The sequence below is a fragment of the Fundulus heteroclitus genome, chromosome 4, assembly GCF_011125445.2.
Source record: "Fundulus heteroclitus isolate FHET01 chromosome 4, MU-UCD_Fhet_4.1, whole genome shotgun sequence".
Taxonomy (NCBI): Eukaryota; Metazoa; Chordata; class Actinopteri; order Cyprinodontiformes; family Fundulidae; genus Fundulus; species Fundulus heteroclitus.
Window position 1 is genome coordinate 29,062,478 of NC_046364.1, and position 22,147 is coordinate 29,084,624.

At 43.1% G+C, this 22,147-nt stretch overlaps 1 protein-coding gene across 12 annotated transcripts in view; it reads left to right on the top strand.

Annotated features, from left to right (window-relative positions):
• The window catches only part of dmxl2 (Dmx-like 2), a 54,998-nt gene extending 33,002 nt beyond the window's left edge, over positions 1-21,996 (top strand). Inside the window, exons 30-55 of one of the 12 annotated variants that reach the window (XM_036136324.1) lie at positions 1,187-1,750; positions 1,887-2,270; positions 4,080-4,262; positions 4,367-4,657; positions 4,738-4,929; positions 5,305-5,381; positions 5,493-5,623; positions 6,547-6,792; positions 7,579-7,656; positions 9,874-9,900; positions 10,253-10,443; positions 10,572-10,705; positions 10,789-10,874; positions 11,005-11,206; positions 11,969-12,086; positions 13,662-13,721; positions 15,750-15,836; positions 16,047-16,168; positions 16,273-16,411; positions 18,760-18,820; positions 18,933-19,060; positions 19,152-19,229; positions 19,320-19,411; positions 19,505-19,557; positions 19,651-19,868; positions 20,063-21,996. In XM_036136324.1, the coding sequence (XP_035992217.1) occupies positions 1,187-1,750; positions 1,887-2,270; positions 4,080-4,262; positions 4,367-4,657; positions 4,738-4,929; positions 5,305-5,381; positions 5,493-5,623; positions 6,547-6,792; positions 7,579-7,656; positions 9,874-9,900; positions 10,253-10,443; positions 10,572-10,705; positions 10,789-10,874; positions 11,005-11,206; positions 11,969-12,086; positions 13,662-13,721; positions 15,750-15,836; positions 16,047-16,168; positions 16,273-16,411; positions 18,760-18,820; positions 18,933-19,060; positions 19,152-19,229; positions 19,320-19,411; positions 19,505-19,557; positions 19,651-19,868; positions 20,063-20,272 (4,152 nt within the window). In that variant the 3' untranslated portion in view covers positions 20,273-21,996. Of the gene's footprint in view, positions 1-1,186; positions 1,751-1,886; positions 2,271-4,079; positions 4,263-4,366; positions 4,658-4,737; positions 4,930-5,304; positions 5,382-5,492; positions 5,624-6,546; positions 6,793-7,080; positions 7,264-7,578; positions 7,657-9,873; positions 9,901-10,252; positions 10,444-10,571; positions 10,706-10,788; positions 10,875-11,004; positions 11,207-11,968; positions 12,087-13,661; positions 13,722-15,749; positions 15,837-16,046; positions 16,169-16,272; positions 16,412-18,759; positions 18,821-18,932; positions 19,061-19,151; positions 19,230-19,319; positions 19,412-19,504; positions 19,558-19,650; positions 19,869-20,062 lie in introns of all 12 variants that reach the window. The other 11 variants (XM_036136325.1, XM_036136321.1, XM_036136322.1 and 8 more) reach the window with 11 other exon arrangements.
• The last annotated feature ends 151 nt before the right edge of the window (positions 21,997-22,147 follow it).

The window sequence follows — 22,147 nt, forward strand, 5'->3', positions numbered from 1 at the left end:
AGTTAATACAGAAGGTGTCAGGCTGAGGAAATCCAGGGTGACTACAAAGTTAGATCACATGATTGAAAGGTTTATGTCTAAAGCACACTGACTTCATGCTTGTTGGATCTTACCAGCAACAAAATAACAGGATTCTTCAGTCTAAAACTTTAACAAAATGTGTTAAAGTTTGGAATTTATTTTTAGCATTTTCCAAGTCACAATAAGAATGGTGAAAAATAAATTAGAATTTGGACTAAAGTTTGAGTTTCCAGACTTTATTTCTCATCTATTATGTAAAAACTAAAAATCTGCATTCCAGCTTAATAAAGGAGTTTTGAAAGTTATTTATTGTGAGACATTCAATTCAATTTTATTTATATAGTACCAATTAACAACACATGTCATCTTAAGGCACTTTACAAAGTCAATCAAATTATACAGATTGGTTCAAAAGTTTCCTCTCTAAGGAAACCCAGTAGATTGCATCAAGTCTTGACAAGCAGCATAGAGCTACAGGGAGAGTCGTCTGCATTGTCCATGGCTTTGCAGCAATCCCTCATACTGAGCAAGCATGAAGTGCCAGATACAGATGCTGACCTCTATTCCTGGTTTGCTAATCACAACTTGACTATGTGTTGTTTTTGATTATTGTAGTTTTTCACTTAAAAGTGAAAATGGGCCATTCTCTTTTGTTTTTGGTTGAAATGTATATTTTATTCTGCTTTGTTGTTTTTGATGCTATTTTTTTAAACGACAGTGTCATTTATTATCCCTTAGGACATTTTTGACCAATCTGTATAATCTGACTGATTTTGACTTTGTAAAGTGCCTCGAGATGACATGTTTCATGAATTGGCGCTATATAAATAAATTGAATTGAATTATATACAATGATTTAAAGGCTCTAGTCTAGAGTGAGTTTTCTAAATATTAGAGATTTTAACCTATCGAAGTTTGTCCAGGTGGCTCTTCACCACATTGCCAAATCAGAAGGATCATTTGATTTCATGTCAGGTATTGAATTTTCAAATGGAAAATTTCAAACTTAAGCTATTTATGACTTTCAGACATGCAAAGCATCGTATTAATTGTTGGGTCTATTGGTTATAGATTTTCATTGTAATATTAGCCTTAATATACAGTTTGGCTGGTTTGTGCCGTGCCGTAGAATGAAGAGTTAACGTCACTCTTTCGTGACACGCAGGTGTTGATGGAAAAGATGGAGGATCTCCAGTTAGCCATGATAGTAGCGAGGCTGTATGAAGCGGACTTTGAGAATTCGTCCACCTGCCAAGGCCTCCTCTACGAGAAGGTCCTGGGCTGTAACAGGGACGGGAGCGGCTATCACTGTTCCAGACTGCACCCGGACCCTTTCCTTCGCAGCATAGCCTACTGGATCATGAAAGATTACACCCAGGCCCTGGACACGCTCTTGGAGAGAAACCCCAAAGAGGAGGAGAATCCGGGTGAGCAGAAAATAAACTTATTGGCCTTGATCATTGTTTCCGTTCTACGTTTTGCCTTCTTTTCTTCATCTCCCCGGTGCTTTCCCTCTTGTGCGTCAGATGTGATGGTGAAATCCTGCAACCCTGTGGTGTTCAGCTTCTATAACTACCTGAGGACACATCCTTTGATCATCCGTCGGCACTATGCAAACCCAGAGGGCACTGCAGCATCCGTGGGTCTCACCGCTGATAAGAGCAGTGCAGATGAGATCAACCTCATAGAGCGCAAGCTGTTCTTCACTACTGCCAATGCACACTTCAAGGTGAGCTCAGGGCCTAAATGGTTCCTGCCCAGTACAGGTCTTCAATATATGTCAATGTTGCCAGCTATTTCTGGTCAAAAAGCTGTTTTTGTCTTTGAATTGCTGAATTTACCACGTTTATTTTTTTTCCCTATAGGTGGGCTGCCCAGTTTTGGCTCTGGAAGTGCTCTCCAAGATTCCCAAAGTAAGCAGGAAATCTGGCTCCTTACCCCTCAGCAAAGCTCCTTCGAAGGCAAATGTAAATGCGAGCCAACCTTTAGAAAACGGCACCCAAGGAGCTGTGGACTGGGGCTCCTTCACAACGCCGGCTCAGGCCTGGGGAGCGAACGACGCCGTTGGCGAGCTGGACTGGAGCCAGCCCCTCGTCAAGCTGGACGAAGACGAACTGAAGCTCGACTGGACGGATGACAGGGACGATGAGGAAGACGAGGATGAAGATGGTTTGACCATGAAGAAGCCAGAGATTGAGGACAAAGGCGCAAAGGTTGACGGTCCCAAACTGCAAAGAGAAGACTCACAGGTATCGTCCATCAAAAACAGCTCAAAGCAAACATGAAATATGTTTTTGCGTTTCTTTTAGGTCAAATCTAAAACAAATAAATAAAAATAAAAAGGTCAGCGGGCAAATAATTGGAATATGGGGTCTGATTTGGCCAGTACTTTTATCCAGATAGATTTAATTTGGATGTAAAAAGGTTTGAAATGTGAAAGAAGATGTTAAGGATTGTAAAATGTTGGCTCCACTTTTAGCTCCCCCTGTGGATGACACAGCTCCTCATCCCATCTCTAAGGCTGCCGCCACCCTCTAGAGTAAGCTCATATCCGCTGCTTGTATTCAGGATCTCGTTCTGTCGGTCATCATCCATACCTCATAGTTGGGGATCAGAACGTAGACGGACCAGTAAATCTAGAGACTTGCTTTTGGGCTCAGCTCTTTCGTCACCAAGACAGACCGGAGCAGCAGCGGGATTACTGCAGATAAAACCCCGATCCATCTCTTGTTCTATCGTACCATCACTTGTGAAGTCAGAGAATACCCCTCCCCCCCCTCCAACACCCTATCCCTAGAGGAGAAATACACGCCCATGACCCGAATAGCAATGCTACGGAGGAAAACATCTGGTCCACCGTGTGTTTAATGACATATGAGTTAAAGGCTGTCTGAAATCGGCACAAGGGTCCTGAGCTCCTTTCCTCACCACGATAGAGTTCTTACTGTGGACCTCATGAAAGGTCCTTGACCAACAGGAGATGGGAGCTTTAATTTGAACATTTCTGATGCAGCCACTTTCTTCGTACTTCCTGAGAGTTTGTCTCTGAAAAAAAAAGTCTTTCAATCCCAATACTACGCAACCTCCTCTGTAAACATGTTGCAGCCATGTTTGAAATTTCAAAATGTAGAGATATTACTTTGGACTGCTAATAGCATTTAGTCTGGGCACTGAACCTCAAACAATTCGTAACAAAAACATCTTCTTTATAAAACTAAAGGCAGCCCAAGCACCACCAGTGGAGCTTCTATAGCAGGGGTGTCAAACTCATTTTGGTTGAGGGGCCGCATTCAGCTTAATCTGATCTCAAGAGGGCCACACGAGTTAACTCATTGCAAGATTAAATAGAACTAATAAATGTGGACTTGTTGATTTTTATATTAAGTTAATTTCACTTTTACACAATATATTATGAATAACCTCAGCGTTTTTAAGAAAAGTATGTGCAATTTCAACAATACTTTTACTCAGTTAAACATTTACTTGTGCATTATGCATAAGAACTGATCACAGTGATTGTACAATGTTGAAAAACATTTATTCACATTTTTTGGAACTTAAAAACACTGTCCTGCACGACAAAATACATCAAACAGATAAAAATTAAGAAATGATTTGAATTTTTCCACACCTGAAGCTTAATCTGCTAATTAAAACACAGCCCCCCTCGTGGACAACATAGGAACTGCATATTTTCAATTAAACGAAGTACATGTTTTTTTCAATAATTGTTTTATCATTCTCTTCCTTTTATCTTGTCCACTTGTGAAAGTCAAATCTGATGAGCTCTTTGTGGCATCTTATTGCCACATTGCCAGACAGGACACTGGGGAAAAAAAATAATTTTTTTTTTTTTTTTTTTATAATGATAATGCATTTAGCCACAGGGCCGGACTAAATTGTTCGGCGGATCCGGCCCGCGGGCCGTATGTTTGACACCCCTGTTCTATAGCAACCTGAAGACGACGCCAGAAGATTCTTCTTCTTATTATTATCATTATTGATATTTGACATTTTATCGGACAGCTTCTCCTTTAACTCCTTCTCGTGTTTTCTAGGGTGAGTCAGAAGTGGACGTGATCGCAGAGCAGCTGAAGTTTCGCGCCTGTCTGAAGATCCTGATGACCGAGCTGCGAACGCTGGCCACTGGCTTCGAGGTAGACGGAGGGAAGCTCCGCTTTCAGCTCTACAGCTGGTTGGAGAAGGAGATCGCAGCGATGCACAAGATCTGTAACTACAAGGTAAACTCCAAAAAAAAAAATTTAAAAAAATGTGGTTTTGACGGCGAGATCAGAAGGCTTTTCTCATGTATGGTCATTCGTTGTCTGCCTCGGTGGAAACACAGGTGGAGGGGAAAGAGGAAGGACCAGAGGTAGAGAGAGATCGCACGGCTTCTGTGGACATTTCCGACGAGGCACTGGAGAATATGGAGGCCGGGGCTTACGAGCGTCACCAGATGGAGCGGCGGCGTCTTCAGGCCAAGCAGCAGCATTCTGAGAGGCGCAAGGCGTGGCTGAGGAAGAACCAGGCCCTGCTGAGGGTGTTCCTGTCCTACTGCAGCCTGCATGGCGCCAAGGGAGGAGGGGTCACCTCTGTTCGTATGGAGCTTCTCTTTCTTCTGCAAGAGAGCCAGCAGGTACAAACGCTTTCATACGCACTTAGTGTTTTTTTAATGGTTGGCACAATCTGAATCCATTTTCTATGTTTCCTCTGCAGGAGACCACGGTGAAGCAATTGCAGTCTCCTCTGCCTCTTCCTACTACTCTGCCGCTGCTGTCAGCGTGCATCGCCCCCACCAAGACAGTCATAGCCAACCCCGTTCTCCACCTCAGCAACCACATACACGACATCCTCTACACCATCACAATGATGGAGGCCCCGCCGCATCCCGACATCATTGACGATCGGGTCAGGACTCAAATACGCCTCTTATCTTTCTGTCTGCATCTTTTGTTTCATGTTCTGTGGGTGAGGGAAACAATGAGGCTTTTTCTTTTGGCACTTCTGGTTGCAAATCTTCTATCTTTACAGAAACTCTGTGTTGTACTTGGGATATTTTTAATTGTGTAGGTGGAATCTATTAGTTGAAGCACAAAAAGGGGAGGGGAGCTTTTTCTCTTCATTTAGAGTCACATTCAATGGTAGAAAGCTGATAACTTTCTGCCATTAAATGTGCGTTTCTGATTGAAAACCACCCAGAGTTCTGCCACAAATTTTCTTCTGAAAGTACAGAGTGTTCCTTGTTCATCTTAATGGGAAATATAAATGTTCTTCCACCCTCAGGTTAGCGCTCTTCACACGCTGGCCGCGTCTCTGTCTGCTTGCGTCTACCAAGCCCTGTGTGACAGTCACAGTTACAGGTAACCACAGCTCCGGCATTCTGTGCGAGACCTTATTTGACCTCTCGCTTAGTGAAAATCAATGCCTTCCCGTTTTTTTTTTTTTTTTTAATGTTGTCTTTGGCTCCTTAGCAGTCAAACAGAAGCCAACCAGTTTACAGGGATGGTGTACCAGGGGCTGCTGCTAAGCGAAAGGAAGCGGCTTCGCACAGAAAGCATCGAAGAACACGTTACTCCGAACTCTGCGCCTGCACAGTGGCCAGGTAACCAGGCCCATTCTCTTCTAACCACTGGCATATTTTTTCTTTGTTGTTTTTTTTGCAAACATTTACTCTAAATGGAACAAAAAATATCACTCGGCTCTTTATCAATCTGTATATAGAAGTACTTTTATAAGATAAGATAAGATAGTCTTTATTGATCTCACATTGGAGAAATTCACTTGTCACATCAGCTCACACTGCAAAAATAAAGCAAAATGTTCTTAAACATAGTGTTTTTGTCCTTGATCTGAGCAGGTCAATATGATAATTTGCCAATGGAATGAGTATTTTGACCCCTAAATTAAGATAATTAGACATCCTGCACTTGAAATAAGATGATGGAGATGAGTTGTTCCTATTTTAAGTGCACAAATCTTATTCTATTGGCAGATCATCTTATTTACCTGCCCAAATCAAGGACAGAAACACTAATTTTAAGAAAATTTTACTTATTTTTAGTTCCGTTTTTGCAGTGCAATAAGTCAGTCAGTAGTCAGGAGAAGGTGCCAAAAGTAGGAAAAGGTGCATCAGTTATATACAGTGTACCTTCCTATATACAGTGGATCAAAAAGAAAATGAGAAAAAAATACACTATTATACACTATTTATACATGACTGAAGATGGTAATGTTCCTGGATCCTCACTGGGGGTGTTGGATGGGGAAGTGGCGCATATGAAAGCATCAAACGGATGAGTTAGAGGGACGAGGCAGCGCGGGGCAGACAGTCTGTGTTTATGCAGCGAGGCAGATGGTGTTCTATAATAGGAGCTCCATGGCCTCTGGGACAGAAATGGAAAGACGGAGACTAATCACGGCATCACGCAAAAGTTTGCTGATTGAGCTCTCCGTCGTGCCGACACTGTGTTTTACTTTGACTGTGGCGACAAGTTTCAGAAAGCGCCGTGTCCCCCTACTCCGCAGGTGTGTCGTCCCTGATTTCTCTGTTGACGTCTGCGAGGGAGGAGGACCAGCCGCGCCTCAGCGTCCTGCTGTGCGAGGCGGTCGTGGCCGTTTACCTCTCGCTGCTCATCCACGGCCTGGGCACCCACAACAGCAACGAGCTCTTCCGCCTGGCGGCACATCCCCTCAACAACCGCATGTGGGCTGCCGTCTTTGGGGGAGGAGCTAAGGTCATAATTAAGCCAAAGAGGCCCGAGCTCCCGCCAGGTAAAAACATCCTTTTTTTTTTTTTTTTTTGCATTTTCGCACATGGTCTTCGCTGTCTGTTTTCATCGCCCTGTCAAGTCTTCCTCCCCTCGCCCGTCTACGGGTATTTAGGTCCCAGCGTACCTTTCTCTGATCACGTCTTGCTGCGTCTGAGCCAGCGGCTCCGTCCTTCCCAGTCTGTCGCCGTGCGTCTCTGTTCCCCTAGCCCCTGTCCTGACGATTGCTCCAGAAATGCTGCCGCTAGTGTGTAGTGTCTTGTGTGAGTGTGCCCTCTGCCCTGTGTCCCAGTGCCAGCTGCGTTTGAGGCAGCCAGTCCAGAGGAGTCTCAAGAGACAGGAAGAGCCGAGCAGAGCAGCCTCCCCCCAAACCCCACTCCCATCCCCACTGAAACCCAGCGCCTCAAACGACCCCCTCCTCCTGTTTCAAGGGGAGAGGGGCTGGGCACTGTGGCCCCAGCAACTAAGGCCGGCTGTGAGTAACGAGGCTGGTAGATTGCAGTGCTGGTTTGCAGGATTGCGGTGCATGGTACCTGTGCAGGTGTGCGTTGCTGCCGATGCTTGATCGACTCTCCTGCCTCTCTCTCTCTCTCTCTCTCTCTCTCGTGAAGCTCCCGCTGAATGCCCTTCAAGAACATCAGAGCTGATTAGTGCTATGAAGACTTGTGTGCTGATTGTTATGATAAGCGGCAACCGTGTGAGGGTGTGTGCGTGGATTTGTGTGCGTACGCGGCATCGCATGTTCATGTTGTAACGTCTTTTATGCTCATTTTGTTGTGTCACTAACTAGCTGGCCTTAGCAAGGAGTGTTCAGTGGCCGAGGCTGAGCCGCCCCCTCAGGCTCAGTCTGAGTCTGAGGCTAAACCAGGTACAACTTTTAAGACGGACGGTTAAAGACCAGTTTACGTAGATGTCCAACAGCGTGTGGTCTAGATTTTAGGGAAAAAAATAGTGCGTCAACCATTTTTCTAGTCGTATTTCTCTATGTATGTACAGTAGTGTAGTGCCCTACAGAGGTATTCACATGGTTGAACATTTTCACATTTTTTCACGTTACAACTACACACTTTTGATGTGTTTTGAGATTTAATGTGGTAGACCAACACAAAGTTGTGCTTAATTTGAATGTATAGGGAAAATGAAAACACAATATGTTTGGGGAATAAATCGATGTTGTTAATAATATTATGATATTATTATAATATATTTTCAGTTTGCAACTCTTGAAGATTTAATTTAGGAAAATCCAGATTTTTATTTAATTATTTTTTGCCAGTGGACTCTCCGGGGGTTCCACGAAATTTTGCACTATGTCAGTCCCCAAAGGAGAAATAGTTTTGGTAATAGCTTGAAATGTTCAATATATGTTTAGGAAAATATATTGTCAAAATATTCCAAAGAGGAAATATTCCAAAGAGGAAACTTTTTATTTTATTTTTTTATGTATTAATTTGCTTATTTTTTAAGTTGGTGTGAAGTTACACAAGCAAAATGAAGCCTGTTCATAGATGTGTAATAGATGTGCAGCAAACATTTTGTTATATTTTCTTTATCTACTATGGCAGGGCCTGCCATTTTGTTTTATAAACATGTTTTAGAGCTTGTAATAAATTGCACTTTGAATTCAGGTCAACTCCCAGATGAGATTATTGAAATTAATGTAGATTTTAAAAAAATAACTTCAGCAATTTGTTTTTATGAAACAAAAGGAAAGAAAATTCATTAATTGGATTTGGTTAAAAAAAAAAAAAAAGATTTTATTTTTAAGCCATATCGCCCAGCCCTAATACATAATTGACCTTTTTTTTATATAAAACAGTCAAAAGTGTAGCCTAAGTGTGTAATTAGGCACTTTTACTTTGATACTCCAGAATAAAATCTTGAGAAGTCACCTGATTAAGAAAGCCTACTTGTGTATAACTCAATCTCAGATTAAAACAAGGATATTCTGTGAGGGCCTAAAAGGTTTGTCTGATAATATTATGAACAAAGAGCATCATTAAGATCAAAGATGACAGCAGACAGGTCAGGGAGAGAGTTTTGGAGAAGTTTAAAGTAGATCAATAAAAAAAAAACATATTCTAAGCTTTGACCGTCGTACAAGGCTCGGTTCTTCTCTTTATCTAAAAATGGAAAAAGCACAACTGCAAACCTTGCCAAGAGATGACCATCCACCTGAACTGTGACAGGCTGTTCAAGAAGAGCCTAAATCTGAGAAACGACCAATAGCCCCAAGCTACTCTGGAGGAGCTGCAGAGATTAGTTTGGTGAATCTGTCGACAAACAAACAAATCTGACGACATGAAGAAAATAATTGTTGAAAGAAAGCCTCAAAAGGTCCCACTTAAAGTTTGCCACAAGCTAATTGGATGGAAACGATCAATATGTTGAACATTTGTATATGCAAAAGCGCTAATATGTGTGGCAGAACACAAACACTATACTTCCCCTTATGTATGCAATCCCATTAAGTGTTTTTGTAGAAATCAATCCACATTTGGACTACCTTTGCTGCTAGAATGCAAATTCAAACACATGATTCAATGATGCCCATTCATGAACGTGAGTCAGGAGGATTGCGCTCCCCGGTTGTATTTGTGCGGAGAGGAGATAGGAGCTGGCGTTTAGATACCACATCACTGTCACGTCTGATGTTGCTCTCGGCGAGGCTTTCACAGAGTAGAGCTCAGACCATCTTAAATGTCAGACTGTTGAAAGGCATCTCTGGTTGAAAACTGCCCTTTTGAGGGTCGCTGCGATCTCACCCCCATGCCGCAGACCTACGGCCACGCAGAAATCCCATTTATTTGTTGAGCTCCTTATCGACATTAAAAAAATAAAAAATTACGTTTGCCTCGCTCGAGTGCTGTGGACTCAAGACGATCCTTAGTTTATGACTACTCGGCCAATTTGCCATCTGTGTTTGATGTCTTTTTTGTGTATTTAGTTTCGCTTCATGTTAGTTAATCTTTTTTTTTTTTGTTTATTTTTTATGTATGCAACAGAATGTGTGGTATCTGTGTGTCTAACTGCACTGTCCACTCTGGTTTTGTGTGTTGTCTTGTTTTGTCTGGTGCATTGCCAGAGATGTTGGCCCAGGATGATGGTGCAGGTTTGTGCATATCCCACTGTGTCTTGCCCTGTGTCTCCATCTAAATGTTTGTGCGTTCTGTTTTCGTATCGCCCTCTCCCAAACGCCTTGGCATTTGGGTGGCATAGACACAAAACTCATTCCGGGTGTTTTCTCTGATATGATGATGGTCATTGTTTGCGGTTTTAAATCCAGGTCTGTGGCTTAGGTCCCCCAGTAAAGTGTGGATGCAGTGCTCCTTCTCCTGATCTGCTTTTACCTGCTCCTGGGATGGAAATGAGGCCGAGCCTATGCTCATCCTCATTCTTCTCGCAGTCTCCTGCCACTTTGCCTTTGCTTAAGGTTAATTATAAGTGTCTCTCCTGTCTGCCAGCGACACCCCCTCAGCCCCCTGCCGAGGACGTGGATCGCTACAGGCGCAGATTCAACATGAGGATGCTGGTCCCTGGGCGGCCGGTGAAAGAGACCCCGGCCACCCCACCCCCTGTGCCTGCGGAGAGACCCGCCTACAGAGAGAAGTTTATTCCCCCCGAGCTGAGCATGTGGGACTACTTTGTAGCTAAAGTAAGACATTTAACTGACTAGCAGTTCGTGTGACGCACAGCTTCTCTGTTATATAACCTTTCTGTCAGCTCAGGGCATTTTGTTTTTTTATCCTCACCTATGTTACTCGCCCCCCCCCCTCCTCTTAGCCTTTCCTCCCGCTCTCAGAGAGCAGCGCTTTGTATGATTCAGACGAAAGCGGCGCCGAGGACGATGAAGATGACGACGATGCCTTCCTCTCTGACACACAGATGACGGAGCATTCTGACTCCAACTCCTACAGGTAGGCTCCATCCTCTCTTCTTGATTCCTTTCTGAGCCGGTGGTTCAGATTTAAGGCTCACTGTTTGTCTTTGGGTCTCACAGCTGGTCTCTGATCCGTTTGGTTATGGTCAAACTGGCTCATCACAATGTCAAGAACTTTATCCCTCTCACTGGCCTTGACTTCACAGGTACTCTCTCAGTATCTCTATTGATCTAAAGCGCCTACCTAAATCTAATCTGCACCCAAACGTCCAACCTACCAGGATCCTTATGAATATATTCTCACACGCTCTTTCACTTTGTTTGTTATGGTCACAGATCTACCAGTTACTTCCCCTCTCAGCAACGCTGTGTTGAAGACCTTAGAGACCTGGGAGCAACTTTTACTGGAGCGGATGAACAAGTTTGAAGGTCCGCCTCCCAATTACATCAACACCTTCCCCACGGACCTGAGCGCAGGAGCCGGCCCTGCCATACTGCGGCACAAGGCCATGCTGGAGCCAGACAACACGCCGTTCAGGTTGGTGTCAAATCGTACAGCGTAGGCTCATATTAACCACTTTAGAAAGTAAAAAAAAGAAATTCTAAATTCAAATTACACGAGCATTTATATTCAGTTGCCTTTACTCTGATGCCACCACGTAAAAGCTGGGGCCAGTAGCCCTAAAACAGGAAATTGCTGGTTTTTGCCTACATGCAATTTACTGTGTGGAGGCAAAATCCCGCTGAAACACCCTCCTCACAGTGAAACATGGGGAACGTGGTGTGAGGAGGCTTCTTTTTATCAGCAGAGGCAGAGAAGCTAGTCAGAAGATGGATGGATATTTAGTTTTTAAGTTACTAAGGATATTTAGTTATTAAGTTTTAAGTTTTTAACAAAAACAAATGAAACCATCTAGAATTTCCCGTAACATTTTTGTTTACTTCTTTGTGTTTTTGGTCTGTCACTGAAAATCCCCAAAAAAACACAATGAAATGTGTTGTTATAATATGACAAAATATAAGAAAACAAGTCCAGCTGAATGGAAACTTACAAACGCTTTATTATTCACATATGTTGCTGTACAGGAAAGGGAATGTTATTCAATTAATAAAAGGGTAAATGCTATATAACCCTGGAATAATTTCCCCTGGCATCCCTTTCTATGGCAGTAATGTTCAGAGTTACCAGTGCAGGGCAAATGTTACAAATTTCAGCTAGAATCTAGTTTTAATAAAAATTAACTATATCACTGTTTTAGTTTTTTTTCCTGCTTCAATGTTTTTTTTTTTTTTTTTCCAGGACAAAGAACCATCAGTCCTTCCCAGTTCGACGTCTTTGGCATTTCCTTGTCAAACAAGACATTCTGCAGGAAGCTTTGATCCGTTACATCTTTACCAAGAAAAGGAAGCAGAGTGAGGTCAGTCAACTAAACGCATAAAGAGAAATCTGCCTCAGTTTCCCCTGATTTAATATTTTAAACAGCACATCTACTAACTAGACAGGTCTTTATCTGGTTAGACCCATTACATCACTTACATTCCATACATATATATGTTTTTGTGATTTGTTCAGAGTTTGCGTCGTGTCTTACCTGCAGCAAATGACTCTTAGTGTCCTCACTTGAATGAAACAAACGGCTCATTTTAAATCAGAGCAGGACTAAAGCAGAAGCAGACCTCAGCCGTTATAAAACATTTGTAATTTAGAAAATGTCATTTTGGCTGTGTGGAAAAGATATTTTAAACCTTTAACCTGCTTTTACCATTGCATTAGAAGGTCTTTAAAAGAGTCAAGATGTAATGAAAGTTGTCTAATGCAGGTAAGACATTGACTCATCATAGACGCACAGTAAAACCCCGCTTTGAAAAATCTGGGCTGTTCCTTTAAAAATATAGGAAGATTACGGCGAACAGACCCAGAATCACAATAGCCACACTTTGGCTTAAAAGAAAAACTAATGCGCTTAAATTTAAATGAGTCACTTGTTTATTTTCTTCCTGTTTTAGTCAAAGGATTTTTATTCAGCCATTCGTTTTCTCTTATGATTTTACTACATATATGAGCGGTTTCCTTCCAGTGTGAACGGAGAACAATCAACAAGGCGCTCATGTTGTATTGCACTGACAGCTTCTTACTTTAATGTTTTTTTTTATATATATCTAAAACTTTAGAGGGATTATTTGGCCCATCTACAAGACTGCAAGGCTTATCCATCCCCTGACTTTGACCCACCCATCACACAACTGTCAGCATAGAAAGTTGCCCACTGAGCGTTTTTATCTCCGTTTCTGTTTTTGTTAGTGTCTTTATCTTTGCTTTGACTTCTCATCTTTAATCAAGCACAAGACAGCTCACTGCCTTCTGTGATGTCTGGAGTTGTTTGAAATCTCTGCAACGTAATCACGACCATGCAGGGAGGGGGAGGGGGGATAAAAAGCTTCTATAGCTGCGAGACACGTTCCAGAGGTTTCATGTGCTTCGGTCTCGTCTTATTGCAACTGATCTGGCTGGTTAGATTTGCTTCTCTGCCTTTTTTGGCAAAAATGAAGCGCGGCACTGGAGAGCGGCGACCGAGTGGTTAGAGCAGGGAGCCTGAAAAGGCTGCAAGTCCCTGGGTTCGAATCCCACTGGGTCCCCAAGCAAGGCCCTTAGCCCCAGAACGCTCTCCCTAAAGGATGGGTTAAACCCAGAGGACACATTACATTGGGATGTGCAAAAAGTTGCAGTGACAAGTAAAGATAATTATTATTATTATTAGATTTTCAGCCACAGCGACACATGTACTGTCAGATTCACAGTTTATCTCTTCTAATGAGGAGGATTAATAAATGGCACATTTAGTGCTTCACGTTTTAAGCAAGAATACAGTAAGATTGTGTGACTCCTCTTCATTTTAATTTCATGGGTTGTTTTTTTTTCTGTTTGTGCATGTGTTTTGTGTCGTGCCGTGTTGGTTTGTTCTGTGTTTATATTGCCTCTGTGTGTTGTGTAGTCTTTAGAGAACCATGTGGACCATATAAACTGCATAGCCGGAGCTAGCAGTCCCTATAAGGTAGTATCATTTACCGTACCAGCCCGGGCCCTTCCTGTCTCTGAGAATCACTGCGAAGCCAAGCTTGAAGGAGGAAATGCATAGGAGTATTAAAAAATAAAAAATAAAAACTTGTAACTGCACCAGTTACATAAGGTTTTGGTTTGCAGGTTATGGCATCACCAAATTGGGTGAATTACTGTTTTTCTCCTCTCCAGCTTGGCCTGACAGTGACTGCTCTGTTTTGTTTTTTTTTTCTTCTTCTTCTTTTTCCTCTTTCATAAAATCTGCTCCCGGCTCTGAAGCGTAGGTCTAACGTTTGATCCTTTCCTCTCACTGGGACATCTGTTCACATTACCTCACGTCCAAATCCTAAAAATAACACGTCTCCCTTTTATATCTCACTCCTTTTTTCCTATCTAACCGGACTGATTCTGAACAGCAAGCAAGCGATGGCACATTCAGTAGATCGACTAACTTGCATGCTCACTGTCAGGGCTGCGGGAGGCTTTTGTAGTTGTGCAGGGTGTTTTTTTACAGCAGAAACTCGAATCTGCAGTCAAAGCTTTCTATTTGTACACTAAATCCACGTGGCCGCTCTGGTGCATCTCAGTAAATTGGAATAAAATCAAAAGCCTTGACTTGTTTGGTCCAGAATATACAGGCCTTCTAAATGTGACAACAGCACCCCCTGTTGTTTGCTCTGTACCTGCAGTCAGTAGTGTGACGAACACTATGAAGACACTTCTAAAAAAAAAAAAAAAAGTACAAAACTTGATGTAACTGAAGTTTATCTTTAATATTAATGGTTTTATATTATTTTTGCCATATGAGATTTATAGCTAGTTAAAAGTTGACAGCAGGTACGAGTCGGGCTAAAAGCCATTTATGTTGTCATTAATATTATATAGTTAAAAAACTGTGGTAATGTTAAAACGTTCTAGCTGTTAGAAACCGTTGTTATGTGTTATAAATGAACCCATATGTATGCTATACATTTTAAAAGGGATTCTGGGTGGTCTTCATAATGACAGCTTTAATGCATTAAAACAGAAAACAATAAAAGCAAAATTTTTCATCCATTTTGTCAGGATTTGAGAAGCAATGCCTTAGCTCATCTGCCTAGTTCTGATATCTCATCTTCCTCTTGGCTCCGTAGAGTCTTCTTTGGGGTTTAGGTCATTCGAGCACAGTGATACTACAGTAATTTAATAAGGTATTGGTACTTTTAGTAGTGTGGGCGGGTAGCTAGCACATCCTGCTGGAAAATTAAATCGGCATCAGCAGAGGGAAGCATGAAGTGCTCTAAAATGTTCCGGTATATGGCTGCGATGACTTTGGACTTGAGAAAACAAAGTGGAACAACATCACGGATGGGAAATTTCACCGTGAACCTCAGGTCTGGGTACCTTGGTTCCCAAATGAAATCCAAAGTCCAGTCCTTTTTCTCCTTTAGACCAGCTAAGTTGTTCTGACCTTGTCTCTGGTTCAGGACTGGCTTAACACAAGGAAAGTAACAATTGTCGCCCACGTTCGGGATACTACTTCCCCCATGATGGTGTAGGCCGTAACATTTTGTATTGGTCTTAAGTAATGCTTTTAACTTTCTGAGAAAACAAATTTTTATTCCATCAGCTTAAACACAGAATCATCAAAATGATCAGAAATAATGGTTGGAATAAATCTCTCTCGGTATTGAATCTACATATATGTGTATTTCTCCTTTATTTGAATTACAGAAATAAACCTTCCAATAATGTTCTGATTTAGTGAGATGCACCTGTAATATTCATATGATTGCCTTTCTTCTTTATTTGGATGTAACTTTAGACCCATCGTTTCTTGGTGCAGGTATCCTATCTGAAGCGACTCAAAGATCAAATGCCCCAAAACAAGATTTGGAAATCACAGTACTTTCCTGCTTTACTCGTTTTAAAGGGGAATCAAGTTAACCTTCTGTTAGAGGAACAAACCTCTCTGACTTCCTTTCACTAGCGCTAATGTGGCTCTAATGTCTCCTCAGATTTGGTGTTTTGTTTTGTTTTTCAGGTAGAGGCAGATCTGGGCTACCCTGGAGGAAAGGCTAAAATCATTCACAAGGAGTCTGACATAATTATGGCATTTGCCATCAACTGGGTGAGTAGAATCTGCACATAATCAGGGTTTATGTTGCCCGTGACCTTGAATTTTTCAGGAGGATATAAATAGTACTTGGCTGTACTCGAGGCGTGAATCACGAAATCCCTTTCTTCAATTTTCTAAGAAATGAAGTAAGAACTGAATTTGTATTCTCCTAATCATTGACCCCCCCCCCCCCCCCCCCTCACTGCTTCCTCCTTTTCGCAGGCTAATCCCAACGAGATCGTGTTGGCATCCACCCATGACGTCCAGGAGGTGGATGTCTCCACTCTAGTGGCTGTCCAGCCCTACACCTGGATCGGAGATGACTTTGATAAGGAATCCCGAAGGTCAGCGTCACTGTAAATGAAGAACTCACGTTTTCCTTCCCCTCCGGGAACATAAAAAAGACAAAATCTGCATGATGGGTTGTGTTTCTGTTTTTGCTTGGCAGCTCTGACGACATCGACCATCGTTCCTCTCACACAAACATCGCCCAGGCGAGCACCGTGTCCTTCGCACCGCCTCCGATGCCGGTCTCGGCGTCCATGCCGTGGCTCGGCAGTGGTCAGACCAGCATGGGAGCCAGCGTGGTATGGAGCCGCAAAATGATCCGCTTGCACATTAGCAGCAGGCAGTGCTGAGCTTGCAGTTCTCTGTCACAACCAGTAGGGGGAAACAAGACTCTTTTATTTCAGGCTCCATTGTTGTGCAGGTTGTTTCTGCAGCCGCTTAGTTTGGTGTGGTCCACGACACGCAGTAAAGGCGATCGCTATTTACCAACAGCAGACGGCAAATAAAATGTCAGAGCGAGTCTTGCGCTCATCTGCAGACAGAGTTTATGTTTTTGAGCCTTATCAACGCTGAGCCAAACGAAGCTGTGCCGACTAAACACCTTGCCTGCTGCTGAGACTGTGAACGCTGACACAGAGAGGAGGCCAGGCCTGCATGGCAGAGAGGCTTTGCTTATAAACACAGATAGCTCTCGCAGCCGTCGGCCCAAGGTGCAGATTTGCGTCACAGTCACTTACAGCCGGAGACCTCGGTGTCCCAGCCATGCTGATAAATGTTTGGTGCGATACAGCGAGGAAGACCGGAGAGGGCGGCTCACCGCCGTCGTCCGCAGGGGGTTTCACTTTGTTTCCGACGCGTCTGAATCCTTTTGCTCCGGTGGTCTAGTGCATTGTGGGGTCTTTTCTGTACCTAAAGAAAAGGGGGATCATTATACACGTTTCAGACTTTACCGTCTGAGTCGAAGGGAAAAATGTTCCCCGTCTTTTGCCGTTATTTTTTCTTTTTTCTTTAGCTGTTCTTGTCAGGAGATGTGAACAAATATAATATTTGATCCATGCAAGCACAAGTTTGGCGGAAAAGGGGTATAAAACACGTGTTGGTGCTGGCACAGCGTCAGCTCGTATATTATGGAGCTGGACAGAAAGAAGGGTGAAAGGAAAGGGAAAACCAGGGAGGTGGCCTAAGGCTTCCCAGTTAGACACTAAAAGGATTTTTGTAGAAATTAGGATGCTGCTACCCTGACCACAACTTCTATAGCTGCACATAAATTGAAAATAACCCTATCTGGAGAGATACAATCATTAGAAAACCTAGCAGCTGTTCGCTTTAAAACAGGAACAATTTAAAATGCCAAACCCTCATTTTCTCCACATTTAACACAAAATGGCAAACATAATGACAACCACAGCCTCAAAGTTATTTAAGCTCTTTATAACCAGCATCTCAGTAGAGCAGCCTTTTGCTGTTCGGACCTGCTGCTAATTGTCGTTTCTAGCCAGTCAGCACCTTCTGGCAGCATTCCTGAGGACTCGCAGCCTGCTCCTTATAGGCAAAGGCCTCCAGTGCCTTAACATGTTGTGGTTTTGTGTGCGACAAAGATTTCCTGATACTTGATTTTATCTAACTTTCCCCGCCATGTAAAGCAGTCCCAGAGCATCACAGAGCCGCCCCCGTGCTTTATTGTAGGCATGGTGCTCATTGGAGCATGTGCTTTATACTTCTTGGTCCAGATTAACCACAGATCCATAGATCTGAATAATGCTCTTATTAGTTAATCACTCAACAGAGCAGAGTGGAATTGGCTTGGTTATTTAGTCGTGAGCAAATTGGAGCAGACTTTCCTCGAGCTTTTGGGTCAGCAGTTTTGGCTCATGGAGCTTTGCAGCGTTTAGTTAGTGTGGAAACAGAAACCTCAGCGGCTGCAGCCACCAAGTCTTTTTTTTTTTTTTTTTTTCCACCTGCCTCCTCAGGAATCTGGTTTCAGCTCCCACTTCCTCTTTTGAACGATGTCCAGGTGGTGAACCGCTGTTTCTTTAACTTTCAACTTGTGAACTACGCCTCCAGCTGCATCTCTGGGGACATTCAGAGCCTCTGCTATCTTTTTGTATCCTTGTGCTTGTTTTTACAAGGCAATGACCTCTTCTCTGAACTTCTTGGATGATTCTCTTGACTTGGCCATGTTCCTAAGATGCAGTGAGACACTGCGGGTATTTGGGCCGTCCTTCCTCAGACACACCTGATCCAGATGATGTAACCTTTCTTCGGTGCCATCAGCTGACAAACCAGGCTCGCAAACCGGATCTCTTATGAAGATTTATCTTTTATTTTCAGTCGGAAATAATCGTAGAAAATGGGATTTAGATTTAAATTGGTACAAAATTGTTTTCATAATCATTTTTCTTGAACTTTTTCAACTGTTGTTGTGTAATTTGTTCTTTGCAGACATAATGGAATAATATGAGTCGCTACTGTAATTGCAGTTTTAAAGTCTTAATTATTACAGATGATGTTAACGAGTTTGAAGTGCTGTAAAAGTAGATAAACTCTACGTCTGTATTTTCTCGTTTCATGTCGAATGCTTTAGAAGCAACATTAACTAATGCTCTGCACATCATGTATGCTGTTAACCTTTTTTTTTTTTTTGCAGATTATGAAACGAAATCTAAATAACGTGAAGAGAATGACATCACACCCAATATATCAGTATTGTAAGTGACTCCATGTTGTTGGCCTTAACGGGCGTTCATTTGCTACGATGCGTATTCTGCGTCCGTTTCCATTCCTTCCTGACCGGTTTCTGCGTGTCTCTGTGCGGCCCAGACATGACGGGGGCTCAGGACGGCAGCGTGCGAATGTTTGAGTGGAATCGACCGCAGCAGCTCATCTGCTTCAGACAAGCGGGCAACGCTCGCATCACCCGCCTCTACTTCAACTCCCAAGGCAACAAGGTACGCACACGCGGAGGGAGAGTGGACACTGGTTGGGTTTTTCTTTGCGTGCTGGGTCGTTCTGATGTCTCTGGGGTTGTTGTTGTCGCAGTGCGGAGTTGCTGATGGCGAGGGTTTCCTCAGTCTCTGGCAGGTCAACCAGACATCCTCCAACCCCAAACCTTACCTGGTGAGGTCCACCCTAAAGACAAAACAGCCATTTCAAAGTAATTCCTGGAATAGTTGATCTTAATTAGTTGTTTTTTTTCGTTATTGTCAGAGTTGGCAGTGTCACTCTAAGACCTGCGGGGATTTTGCCTTCATCACATCCTCCAGCCTGATCGCAACAGCTGGACAGTCCAATGATAACAGGTCAGCGTCTGCTCCAAGAAACTAAATTAAAAAAATATATATATATTTCTTTTTAAGCCCAGTTAATCTTTTTTTTTTTGTCAATACTCGCAGAAATGTTTGCTTGTGGGACACTCTGATTTCGCCCGGCAACACTATAGTCCACGGTAAGAAGCCGGCGGTGCTACTCAACAACCTACAATAAAGGGGCTTCTTTGTGACGCGCTCTTCGTCTTCTCTTCCCTCCCGTTCTCCTGCAGCGTTCCCCTGCCATGAGAACGGGGCCACCGTGCTGGAGTACGCTCAGAAACAGCAGCTGCTCATCACCGGGGGCAGGAAAGGCTTCGTGTGCGTGTTTGACATCCGCCAGAGGCAGCTGCTGCACACCTTCCAGGCCCACGACTCGGCCATCAAGGCCCTCGCCCTGGACCCCTTCGAGGACTTCTTCGTCACCGGCTCTGCAGAGGGCAACATAAAGGTATTAGGATTTCAAATGCTCTCACCCTGCCTGGGCTAGACCCGCTTTAGGCTTTTTTCAGTCGTGCTTTGATGACGCATTTAGGATTTATCTCATGTGGAAGGTACACTGGTTCGGAAATTCGTTTCCAAGTTTGTTAGTAGTATTAGTATTTGGAAAATAAATATTTGTCCCTTTCTCCCTCGTCTCTCCAGGTCTGGAAGTTAGCGGGCCACGGGCTCATGCACTCTTTCAGCAACGAACACGCCAAGCAGTCCATCTTCCGCAACATCGGCGCCGGCGTCATGAAGGTGGAGACGCGTCCGGGGAACCGCATCTTCACCTGCGGAGCGGACGGCACCCTGAAGATGAGGGTTCTCCCCGACCGCTACAACATCGCCAGCAGCATTGTCGACATCCTGTGAATGCCTGCTTCCACGTGTGAGAGGGAAAAAAAAACGACGAGCGGAAGAAAAGACGAAGGCCTGTCTATCAGCCTTCAGGGAATAAGTCTGGACAGAGTTTCGTCAACAGAACGCCACGCTTCTGGCACCCTTTTGAGTGTGCAAGTGTTCATGGGTTTGCTGCTAAACGTAGATTTTATTCAGAAAGGCAAAACAAGAGCTGCAAACGTTTCCTTTTCTTTGTCCCAAAGGCTGAAAAACAAACCTAACAAGCAAACGGTATCATACTTGATTTTAAAGCTAGATTTGTTGTAATTTTATTGATGAATCTCTTCTCATAGAGTGTGTCCATAGGGAAGCTATGCATGTCCTGTTCTCGTTCCGCGGTGCAATCACAGGTCTGTTGATAGTGCTCTGTAAAAGTGCTCAAGCAAAAAAAAAAAAAAAAAGTTTTAAAAAAAGTGTGTAACCGTCGTCATTTTGTGCCCACTGATGAAATCTTTTAGCATCTACTGTAACCAGCACTGTGGTTCGTTATTAAGTCAGTGGTTTTTTCCAGTGTGTTTCGAGTTGTTGGAATCTGCTTTTTGTTTCAATGGTTTTGCCGCCCCAGCTTTTCACCCCCCCCCCCCCCCCCCCCCCCCCCCTCCTATCCACTGATCTCTGGCTGCCCATCGCTCACTGTGGCCTCTCCTGGTTTGAGTTCAACCTGATGGAAGTGTGCGCTCTCTCTCTGCTGTGTCTGCCTACCCGCCCACCCGCCTGCCTGTCAGATGCCTGTTAGTGCGACAGCCTCGCTGCTAGAACATTCCTCCTCCGAAGACGATGTTTCACCCCCCCCCACACCCCACCCCACCCCCGTGACTGTAACTTCAATGTTTCATCTGTTGTTGTCTAACGGTAAACACCCGACCCGCCCAGAGCAGAAACACTAAGGTTCACTTCTGGGTTTTTTTGGGGGGGTTTTCTGCTCAAAATATCAATTTTTGTGTTTTGTTTTTGTTTTGAGTTGATTTTAATATTTAAAGTATTTATACGTTTGTGTTCGGTTTACCATTCCTTTTGAAACGCTGTTTAACTTATTGCCTTTTTTTCTTTTAGGAATGTAAGAGCTTTTTACCGTATCTGGTTGGAAGACATGCAACAGTCTACTGTTTGTACGTGTGTTTACCTCGCTGGCCGGTTTTATTTCATCCCTGGGGAAATAGATATTTGCACTCAAATTCTGGAAGACACTAAACGTTTATTTCAAATATATAGGTTATCAAAGAAGAAACTGTTGTATACAAATGAATGTCTGGCTTTATTTGCCCTAGTAGTAAAGCGTTTAAGATAGTTTTACTATATAAATTATATAAATATAAATATATATATATATATGAAGTACTACAACAGCTTGTACAAACATGATTCTTTATTTTTTGGTTTGTATCATACCATTTGGATTAGTTGTGACTTTTGTTAAGTGTATGTATGGTATTTATTAAAGAGATTAGTGTTCCTCCCTCTTTCTGCCCACTACATGTGCTGTACGTGTTTTAGGAGTTTTACCAATGGTGTTCGCTGTGTGGGGCTGTGTGTGTGTGTGTGCGTGTGTGCGTGAGTGTTTGGGTGTGCATGCAAAGAAAGCTAATATCATCGTTCGATGTTTGCCAGGGCCCTTCAGCCTGAGGGTGTATGTGAGAGACGGGTCAAGGTAAAGTTTTACCTTTGTAAAGTGAATAAATGATTTTTATTTCATCAGGTTTTTCGTTTTGTATTTTTCTTTATCTTTTTTTTTTTTTTTTTTGAAGTTTTCTATCAAGCATCGTATGCGATCAGTTCTCATGCAGCTTCACCGCAAACTCGTGTAAAAACAGGGAAACGTGCAGACAGGTTCAAAATAATTCACACGCC